The sequence below is a fragment of the Monopterus albus genome, unplaced genomic scaffold, assembly GCF_001952655.1.
Source record: "Monopterus albus unplaced genomic scaffold, M_albus_1.0 scaffold260.1, whole genome shotgun sequence".
In the NCBI taxonomy this organism is placed as follows: Eukaryota; Metazoa; Chordata; class Actinopteri; order Synbranchiformes; family Synbranchidae; genus Monopterus; species Monopterus albus.
Window position 1 is genome coordinate 1,117,279 of NW_018128140.1, and position 11,179 is coordinate 1,128,457.

General features: G+C 42.8%; 2 protein-coding genes across 5 annotated transcripts in view; both read right to left on the reverse strand.

Moving 5' to 3' along the window:
- Positions 1-7,440, reverse strand: part of rims2b (regulating synaptic membrane exocytosis 2b) — a 46,309-nt gene extending 38,869 nt beyond the window's left edge. The window contains exons 1-2 of the mRNA XM_020621535.1: positions 6,274-7,440; positions 6,028-6,174 (exon numbers count right to left, since the gene is read on the reverse strand). Coding sequence (XP_020477191.1) covers positions 6,028-6,059 — 32 coding nt within the window. The 5' untranslated portion in view covers positions 6,060-6,174; positions 6,274-7,440. The remainder of the gene's footprint in view (positions 1-6,027; positions 6,175-6,273) is intronic.
- A 65-nt stretch (positions 7,441-7,505) lies between these two features.
- The window catches only part of LOC109972529 (zinc finger protein 420-like), an 8,118-nt gene continuing 4,444 nt past the window's right edge, over positions 7,506-11,179 (reverse strand). For all 4 annotated transcript variants that reach the window (XM_020621453.1, XM_020621456.1, XM_020621455.1 and 1 more), the window contains exon 3: positions 7,506-10,247. In XM_020621453.1, the coding sequence (XP_020477109.1) occupies positions 8,182-10,247 (2,066 nt within the window). In that variant the 3' untranslated portion in view covers positions 7,506-8,181. The remainder of the gene's footprint in view (positions 10,248-11,179) is intronic.

Here is an 11,179-nt window from a genome sequence, read left to right on the forward strand (position 1 = left end):
CACTATGACACCTAGAAATTTAATTTCATATACTCGTTCTATACTGGCTCCCCCTATTTTCACTTGCAGTTCGTTATCTAGTCTACGATTCCCAAATACCATAAATTTAGTTTTATCCATATTCAGAGATAGAATATTACTATCACACCATTTCTTTATCTTCTCAAGTTCCTGTGAAACCTGTCTCGAGAGTAGCTGTAGGTTTTCCCCAGAAACCCCTGTCCAGGGCGGAGCGGCCCAAGAAGAGTCCTCTCCTGTCTTCACTTCTCGTGCTTCCAACAAAAGAATTGGGTTAATTTCTAACAGCTTGGATCAGAGAGACAAAGCTCCCGCAGGAATTCCATCCTCCAAACCCTGAATTATGTTTTACAATACATTTTATCTTCTTGGACTGCTCCGCCCTGGATAGAGGTATAACATTCAACACTTCGTAATCCTATCGGCTATTTGGTGTAAGCAGGAGCTCACACTTCCTTGTTGGAATGTGGTCAAATCCAGGTGTGTGTGTGTGTGTGTGTGCGTGCGTGCGTTTCTGAGGTGGCAGCTTGATCTTGATCAATGAACACTGAACAATGGGTGGTCTGGGTTGCAGGCCCCCTGTGTGTGTGATGCTAATAAGTATGCTAAACTGGCCAGGTGGTCATCTCAGGCTGTGAGCCCCCTGCCTCTGCAGGACATCCCATGACAAAGCAGAACTTGGAATATGTTAAGTGGGTCGAGGAGTGAGTGCAAAAAAAGGCCAACAGGTCTTTGTTAGAATGTAAATAGACTGTCTGGTTACCTGGAGATACAGACATCCTGTCTCTACAGAATTCAAAGTAAGCAGATTCTACTTCATTATCACTTGATTCTCATCAATACAATTGTAAGATATATAAGAAGGGAAAACAAATGTATTAAAAATAACCAAAGCTCAGTAGTTCTGGACAATCATCAATACAGCTGTAATGTGTATAAGCAAGGAAAATAAAAGGTATGAAAAGTAACTAAGAGAAAATGAAGAACTGAAAAGTAACTGAAAGAAACTAGAGTTATAAAAAGTAACTAAAGGTATGAAAAGCAACTAAAGCTTATAAAGTAACTAGAGCCTATGAGAATCAAATCTTACAGAATCTAAATGTATTTACCTTTTTCTACAGTACAAGCACACAAGCTAGCAAGGCTAACAGTAACTAGCCTGCTAGCACATTCAGCTGTCTCTGCTGGTTATGTGACCCTCGCCATACATGTTATCACAGTCCATCAAAAGTCACTTTCCTGCAAACATCCTGTTTAAACTAACTCTGACTACAGAACATTTTCCCACCTGCAGGGACCCTAAAATCAGGATCTGACATGATGTGTGTATATTGGAAACTGTCCAGGTAAGGAGCATTTCATCTCCAGTGAATCAAAAGGTTCAGTTCCTCCACAGACTCTCCAGCAGTTTGTTTACTTTTCATGGCTTATTTGTGAACATGAACTAGGTCCAGACCAGGTGAAATGAACTACAGGTATGAAAGAAACCCCAGATGTGGATGGGGCTTTTACTTGTGTCTGTGACCCATCAATCACACTTTTAACCTGCAGAACTTCAGATACATTGGCAGCAACATTATTGGCAAGCTGGCTGAACCCCAACATTGGATTCTACCTGTCCAGGTAATATGGAATCAGCTGAGAGGAAACAGATTTTTTTTTTTTTTTATGAACATCATATTTACAGACATACAAGGCAGTGAAACTTAGCAACAAAGCATACACAGATTAATATTTGAGCAAAACAAAGTAAAATAAAAAATAAATAAATAAACTAAAACATAAGCAGGGAATCACAGTAAATCAAACTGATTGCAGATAAGATTTCAGGCTGCTTTACCACTCATGCAGCCCAGGAATTTGTTAAGTGTGGATATTTCATAGCTAAACGCAGCTGAACAAGGTCGCCTTCTACTCCATTTACATTTATGAATATAATATTTTCCCAAGTCTGTTTTTTCCACCTTCCTCCATCCAATTCTAGATCTCACATATGCTCCCCAAGCTTTTTGACATAAAGCTCATCCAACTAACACTGTAGTGAAGCCAAAGTTTCAGCATCATCAGTGCTGATGCCATTAGAAATGCAACTGTAGTGATTTGAGAACAGTAATATAAGCTCTTATTTCTCTGTAGCTTCTTCCGGTTCTTTCAAACCAGGAACTCTCAATGAGACGAAAGAGACTGCTTTAGATTTATAAGAAATAACCGTGCTGGTTTATTCAGAGGATCACAGGTAAAATTCACATTACACGTCCAGATCTCTCTCACCCCTCTGCCTGCGCGCAGGCAGCAGAAAAGCTCAAGATCTCTGGACCCAACAACCTATATAATATTAATCATTTTGGGCTATTCCCATACTACAAGGGGCGTCAAACCGTGACGCCACCCGATAAGCAAGCCTTGCAGCTGCTCTAACGTTTAGCCAAAACATGAGGAAAAGTCAAGGTGCGTGACTGTTGTTTTCGTGGTGTGTATCTAAACAATTGGACATAACACAAATATTAAGACTAGCATTACTGTTGACACTAAAAGCTCTTTTCCTGTAACCTTGGCGTGCCTGCAATCTTCACTGCAGGCTGAATAGTTACAGCCTAAGCTAGTCACCCTGTCTGCACTAAACCTTTCTAGACAACAAATCTCTGAATATCTATCTAACTAAGAAATAACCTAACAGTAACAAGAATTGTTACAGAAACAAAGCTTAGATGCTTTGCCCGATATTTCAAGTAGTCACCAAGAACTGAGATGACATGAAGTATGACCTGTCATAAAATCACATCAGGATCCTACGCCCTTCAATGTAGCCAAAGGGACCTCTGAAGTACGCTGCTTGTTCTGTGCCAAAGTAGCTTCCTTTCCATCAGATCCTCATGGGTCAAATCCTCTGCAAATCAGAGCCCAATTTCTCTACATATGGGGGAATCTTTGGTGTGCTGCCAGATCTCATCTATTACCAGCTGTTTGGCAAACAGGACAACCATTTGTAAGTTTTTGTTCTCCTCCCTTCTTCCCACATGATGAACCATATCTTCCATCTTGTTTCCCAGCTCAGGAGCGACTTTCTATAGCAGCTGAACCGTTTCTTCTCTGATGTTCTCTTCCATTTTTTCCTTCCACCCTTTAATCCACAAACACCATCTCCTCAGCTCTGCGTTCTCTTCTCAAGGCTGACCCACTTCCTTCTCCAAGGTTTCACCTCTTCTTTACATTTTGTCAGCTCTTCTTAATTGAGCCAGGTTATTTTTGTCAGACTAGCTAACAGAGTGCTGTTATGTTTCAACTGGTCACTAAGCTCCCCAGTTGGTTATCCAACCTTGACCCCAAGTCCTGAATGGCCTCCAAAATAGCTTTGTATGTGATGAGAGGCTCTGCCTTGTTCTGTACCTTTTTTCCTTTTCTTTCTTAGGCTTTAGCAAAAAATGTAGCCGTTGAGTCAGCCTTGTATCCTTTTTTGTTGTTAGCAATGTCAACTTCCATGCTAGTGTAATTGTGGTGGAGGTTTTCAGGGTTCTTCACACTCTTTTTACCAGATGCCACCTGTTTGAAATGTGTTTTTCTTTGAGTTGTACTTTTCCACTAAAACGTAGTCTGCAAATGGCATTTATTATTGTCAATATTCAAACTTTGGGCAAACATAGCAGGGTTTGAAAAACACTCTGCTACTCAGTCCGCCATCTTCCCTCGCTCCGCCAACAGGAAACAGATTTGCTGAGAAGGGGAAGTTTGGGAAACAGGAAGTAGTTTGTCTGAGGTTTGAAAAGGAGGCGTGGCCAGGACAGGTGCACTCTGGGAATAGTTCGGTACTGAGGTATTTACGAGACTAATGAAGTATTCAGTCCCTCCTGTTCCCTACAGACACACAATGATGAACATAAAGACACCAGAACATAAACATGAAAACTAAGCGCCAAATGCTGTACTGCTGTTATTGCCCTTCTGGTTAGATGCTAAACTGCATTTTGTTGCCTTGTACTTGTACATGGGTAATGACAATAAAGTTGAATCTAATCTAATATAAATAACTCAAAAGATGAAGAAATGTTGAGGAAATGAGCTTCTAACATTTGTCACAGTCAGTGTTTATACACACTGTCATAAATCACTCTGATGACCAGGAATTCCAAAACATAATGACTGATTTCTCACTAATGCAGCAGCTCATAATTTGAAAAACCACAAAGTTCAACATAAATAACAAAACCACTGAAATAAAGTTGCACACAGACACAAACATCACATGATCAACCTCTGCCTTCTGAGCAAGGTACTGAGTCTAAAGTGTCTGTCAGGATGCACACCTGGCCACGCCCCCTGTTGCATCCACCTCTGTGATGGAGATATGACAATAATTCCTTTTTGTGGACATTGACTGCTGGGGGCTCCTCACTTTCCCCTTGGTGTTAAATAGAGGAAGCGAGTGGCGGAGCAGTCACCGGCCACATCAACCTGTCCAGTGTTTGACTGTTTGTTATGTCTTGTTGCTTTTCTTCTTTTCTCTCTCCTCTGTCCATTCACCCAAACCGGTCGAGGAAGAAGGCCGCCCACCACGAGTCGGGATCTGTCGGAGGTTTCTTCTGTTACAGGGAGTTTTTGTCAGGTTTGCCTGGAGTCACCTTCCTCTCTTCTTTTCCTCGCACTAGTCAGCTCCCTTGCACTGATTGCACGATTAGACACACCTGCCCCGCTTCGCTGATAATCACCAGCTGCGCCTTGTTAGTCTCCCTCCTTATTTATACACTGCTCACCGTTCACTCCCCTGCCAGTTCTTGCTCAATTCTCCAGGCCCCGTTTATGTTCACATTTTGCCTTCCTGTGCCAAGTACGCCCGCTCCTTTTGCTGTGTCTCTATCCTGCCCGTCCGTGACTGTTTTTTTTTCTTCTTCTCCTCATCGGACCTCTCCTCTGGACCTTGGTTTCCCTCAGCTCTACCAGCGACCGCTTCACAGGTCGATGCACAGTTTCCGTTAATCTGTCTCTGTTATACTCTTCTCTCAGTCATCATCATCTCCACCCCGACCAGCCCAGGAGTGAATCCAACATCCGCAGCCCTGCCCGTCATCACTCCATTGAAAGGAGGAGGGAGGCATTAATTGTCAGAAAACGAGGTGATGAATAAACTCTTATTGCCAGGTTAGCCATCGTTAGCAGTATCAGGTCATAACAACACAATGTGGCTGGGTTTTTCCTCTGTAGTAATAATAACAACAATAGTAGTAGTAGTAAGGTTTAGACCTGACTTTGTAAAGTGCCCTGAGATTATTTGTTTTGGTGCTATACAAATAAAACAATTGAATTGCAAAGGAACTATATTTATGTAAAAACTATAATTAAGTTCAATTTGAAAGTTTTTGTGCTATACTCTAGCATTTCCATTATATGTTAATTTACACTTCTACTCCACTACATTTCAAAGTAGTCCTTTTTACTGCACTACGTTTATCTGATGGTTTCTGTGTAAATGATCATTTTACAAACTGACATGATGTTCTAGTCAACAACTAGTTAACTGTACATGATTTAGTTAACGCTAACAGTACAGGATGGAGATAAAACCAGCTCACCTGGAACAGCTCCAACAGTAACATGCTGCTGAAGACGCGGGATTAATAAGTCAATTAGTCACAGTACAACCGGTATAGAGCTGAGAATGCTTGCCTACTTTTGCTAAAATAGGATTCTGCAGCATTTTCCATTTGAGTATTTTGAAATGGTAGAGAACTGCTGGTTTAACCAGGTGCCCTCCTGACATACTGGACGGCTGAAGGGAGAACTGTCATCCATGAATGAACAAACCATCCTGCAGTCTGCTGTCACTGATTTGGACATTTGCTCATCAACTAAAAAATTGCTTGTGCTCCTGTTGTCAGGGTATCTTGGCCCTGAGCTGACTGGAGGTGTCTGAGGTCACGTGACTGTGTGGGACATTTGGGATTGCTGACAACCAGGTTCTTGTTTTCACATTCAGTAGCGATGATTACTGATACAGCCCCACTACCCTGCCCTTACTTGAGCATGCTTTGCTCTTTATCCTCCTCCATCTCTCCATCACCGATAGGATGATGCACCGCTCATCCTCCATCAGGTGGCTTAGGTCCGGAAGCTCCGGTCCCAACTCGGCCTCTGTGGTAGGTCCAGACATCCTGACTGCGGCCGCTGCAAGAGAAGAGCACAATCAGTCTAATAATAAATGATGGTGGGGGTGATGGAGAACATGGAGCTGCAAGGTGTCCATGTTATTTTGTCCACCTCTACCTGGACTCAGCAGGGGAGCTCTGTGAATGTGGCAAAGGCACCAGGAGCAGACACAGCATCAGTTAGTTAGCCGCTCCGTGAGGACCTTCAGCCGCCATCTGATCATCCATTCAACCCACCTGCGTATCCTTCCCCTCACCGAGAGCTCAGTAGCGTCCTCCTGCCTGTTTACTCTGTAGTCATGTCGCCTCCTCCAGTGTGTAGCGGTGGTGGCTCCGGTTGGCTCTCTGTCCCCGTGGCAGGTCTCATACTGCACTCTTCTCCCTGCGGTGCGGGCCTCCTACTCACCCTGCTGTTGTCGCGGAGTCCCGCTGCGGTTTCTTGGTTGAATGGAGGATGCGGTGATGGGGAAATAAATCCTACGTGGGTGAGGGGGGCGTGACGCCATTACGCCAAAGATGAACAGGTCGGCCAAATCTGGATCAGATGTTCAGTAAAATATAAACACCTCAATACAGAAAACAGAACTGTTAAAAATATAAAGCAATACAAGTGATCACATAAAATATCTTACAGTTGAAACAATAAATTGTTGATCTGTGACATCTCTACAGACAACAGCGCCGCCTGCTGGACACATCAATTTGCATGAAATCATCAGCACAAGATGCTCTTCCACCACACGCTTTTGAGACACCCCAAATCCTCAGCCACAACCTGTAGCACCTCCTGAAGGGCCCTACAACCTCAGTTTTATCAAGTGTTAATACTACAGCTTTTGCACTGGCAGAAGGTTGCAGGACATAAGGGCAGTTTGCCCCATTCTTCCTGCAAATGCTCTCAGGCTCAGCCAGAGTTAAAGTTTGTAACCTTAATGTTCTCCCTGTCTTTTCTCTTGCTCTTTTACCTTATCTGGTGCTCATTTATGGAACAATGTCTGAGTTTAGCACAAACAATGGAGAAAAAGTGTTAGCTCAGCTCCATCAAAAATAAACAAACTCCAAAATCAGTGTTGAAAGCCATCGTGACTCCACAACAATTCAGGTCTTGACCAGTATTTCTAAAACAACTCTGTCATACTGAGAGACATTATAATCTTTACAACTAAAATGTCTTCACTCATACAGTACCTGTTAAATGTAACTTTAGATTAGATTTGATTCAACTTTACTGTCATTACCCATGTACAAGGCAACAAAATGCAGTTTAGCATCTAACCAGAAGAGCAATAACAGCAGTGCAGTATCTACGGTATGTAGAGTCAGAACTAATTTACCGATAAATATGTACAATTGATATTGACCCTACATGTCTTACTGTAAATATTAATTGTACATATCCATAGGTAAATTGATCATTTATAGAACTGAAACTGCTATTTTAAACTGATTTCTCTCAAAACATTTACATGTTCACAAACATTTTTCCTATGAAAACTCAGTTTCATTGATCCTTTATTCAGAGCAAAGCTCATGCTTGCAAATTAACTTTAAAACTTAAATAAAAAAAAAGTCACATTTACATTTCTGACACCACATTTGCAAATCTTCCTATTTCAAACACTGGAAAGTTCAGTTATTCAGGACGTTAAACATGACATGACCAGAGTCAGTTGAGTCTGTAAATCAAAAAACCAACTTTATGAAACGGGCAACCCAGCAACCAGGACAATTTGTGTTCAGGCGTTGCTCTGTGCTGGTGGAGCTCAGTGAGTCAGTGAACAATTTCAGCTCTGAAGCTGATTGAATTATAAATTTTGTAGAAACAATTGTTCAGTTGTAGTGTGTGTCTTCTTTTTATTAAAATTATTTTAAAGCTGTGTCATGCTAAAACATATACCATACATACTGTATGCATCAACACTCAGCTGTGAGGTTTGCGTCTGGTGACTGTATGAAGTCAGACACCTTCAGTCTCCTTCCTGTTGATGCTGTGTGAGGGGTGGACTGATCACAGCTTCACTTCCTGCTACTGACTTGTTTTAGCTGCCATGTGTTGCACCATGTGTCGCTTCATGTTTGACACTTGTGTAAAGCTTTTACCACAAACAGAGCAGCTGAACGGTTTCTCTTGACCTTCCCCCATGTGCTGTGCCATGTGTCGCTTCAGATTTCCTCCCTGTGTAAATCGTATGCAACACACAGGGCAGCTGAACGGTTTCTCTCCTGAATGAGTTCTCAGGTGTTTCTTCAGAGCTCCACTCGCAATGAAACCTTTGCCACAAACACAGCAACAGAACGGTTTCTCTCCTGTGTGAATCCTCATGTGAGTTTTCAGGTTGTGCTTGTGGTTGAATCTGTTACCACATTCACGGCATCGGAACGGCTTCTCACCTGGTTCTACCTCTAGGCTCTCCTCAGTGTCATCCAGCTCTGACTGTTCATTTCCACACTTGTGTCGTCTGAACCCCGACAGCCAAGTGAACTTTTTATCACAAATGCTACAACTGAACTGTTTCTCACCTGTATGGACAGCTATGTGTTGAGTCATGTGTACCTTTTGTGTGAAACCTTTACCACAAAATGGACAGCTAAATGGCCTCTCTCCTGTGTGAAGTCTCTCATGTGTCTTCAGATTTACCATACGGCCAAATCTTCTCCCACACTGAGAGCAACTGAAGGGTTTCTCTCCGGTGTGACTTGTCACATGACCCAGCAGTGACCTCTTGCAGCCAAATGTTTTACCACAATCAGAGCAGCTAAATGGTCTCTCTCCTGTGTGAATTCTCACATGTGCCTGCAGATGTTCCTTGCGGCCAAATATTTTCCCACATTCACAGCAGCTGAATGATTTCTTCCTTGCATTACATCCTGAATCAATCTCTGGAACCTCCTCAGAGTTTAACCCTGACTCAGGTTCACTACTCTCCTTCCCAGCATTCCTAACTTTAATTTCAGAAATGTGTGGAATCCGGTCATCAGTATCTGATTCCAAGAGTCTATGTAGACCTGGGTTCCTGGCTGGTTCTGGTCCTCCACAGTCCTTTCCTGCCACCCAGTCTCTTTTCTCCTCAGCATGGCTCTGATGAAGCTGTGATGACTGAGGTTCCTCTTCATCATCTTCACTCTTCACGAGGACAGCAGTGAATGGGAACTTGGTGTCATCAGCATCCTCCAGTCCCTGAAGCTGCTCTCCCTCCTGACTGGCCCAGACCTCATGAAGCTCTGAGGATTCATCACCACCACACTTGTGTCTTTTGAGCTGATAAATCCAGGTGAACCTCTTATCACAAACACTGCATCTGAATCTGTTCTCCTTTGTGTGGATAGACAAATGTTGCGTCAGATGTCCTCCATGTTTAAAGGTTTTACCACAGACTGTGCAACCATATGGTCTCTCTGCTGTGTGGATTCTCATGTGAATGTTCAGATTGTCCTTGCGGCTGAATGTTTTTGCACACTCAGAGCAGCTGAATGACCTCTCAACAGTCTCAGCTTCTCTGGTCTCCTCAGTCTGACTCTGATGAAGCTGCAAGGACTCACAAACACACTGGTGGCTTTTGAGCTGAGTATACCAGGTGAATCTTTCATCACAGAAGCGGCAGCTGAATTGTTTTTCACCTGTGTGGACGGACATGTGGTATGTCAGATTCACCTTTTGTGTAAAACCTTTACCACAGAATGGGCAGCTGAATGGCTTCTCTCCTGTATGAGTTCTCATGTGTATTTTTAAGTGTGGGCTGTGACCAAATAATTTCCCACATTCAGGGCAGCTGTAGGTTTTCTTGCCAGTATTACATCTCACATCTGTTGCAGGGACTTCAATGATTTTTAGGGAGTTTAAAACTGACACTGGTCCTCTGGTCTGCATCCAGTCATCATCACTGACTTCAGTCTTAAACTGTGAAGAGTCTGAAACCTTGTTGTCAGAATCTGGTCCTAAGTACCAGAGAGAGTCTGACTGACGGGTGGTCCAGAGTTCCTTCTGTTCCTCTTTAATGCGTGGTGGATCTGATGGGTCCTGGTCCAGACTGGGGCTCCAGTCATGATGCTCAAGCAGAACCTCTTTTCCTCTCACCAACAGCTGCTGGATGTCTGCATGGAAGTGTAAGCACAAACAAAAACAAGCCCACATTATCAGTTGTGTTTCACTGTTTTTGCTTTTTGATGATGGTGACAAGTGTTGTCACTACAAAACTGAACCACCCAAAAAAAGTATACTATAATCTGCATAAAGCCCTCCAGACCTTCCAACATGACCACTACAAGATTACTATACACCACTAGAACCACACAAAACAAAGTAGAACTACTGAAAGACTATTACATCCTCAGATTTCCTCATGAACCCCTATCATACAATCTGAGGTGCAAGTGTGAAGTGAACTTCAACTTCTAGGACCCTTAAATTCTACTAATGGTCCCCTAGAACCCAATGCATAACCCCAAGGACCTTCAAAAAAACTGCAAAGGCCCCCTACACCCACAACTACTACCTAAAAATCCAGTAAAACATTCTAAAAGGAAACTAGAACCTGCTCCAGGACCACTAGAAGTGCCTAAGCTGTACCTAAATCACAATGAGGCTCCAGTGTTCAGGAAGAACCTTGTTCACCAACTTAAATCTCCAACAGGAAAACTAAATCCTAAATTGACTAAATTGAAAGTAGCAACCACAAAAACCATCTTAAGAACCCCAAATCCACCACATCGACGCCCACAAAAAAGTGAACTGGAACCTCCTAAAACCTCCTTAATGACCACAAGTATGTGAACTACATGTACTGTGCACCTGAGAGGTGAAAACCACAACCTCCTTATGGTAAACACCTCTTAAAGGACCCCTAGAACCCCTGAATAATCTCTACATCCACCTAAAGAACTGCTGAAACCCTCTCTAAAGGCCCTTTCACACCAAACACGAATTAATTTTTTCGAATAATATTTTTTGAACCAATAACTTGTGAATGATACATTGCACACCGCCGACGTAATTTCGCTACGCGAAAAGCGACATTAATTTTTTT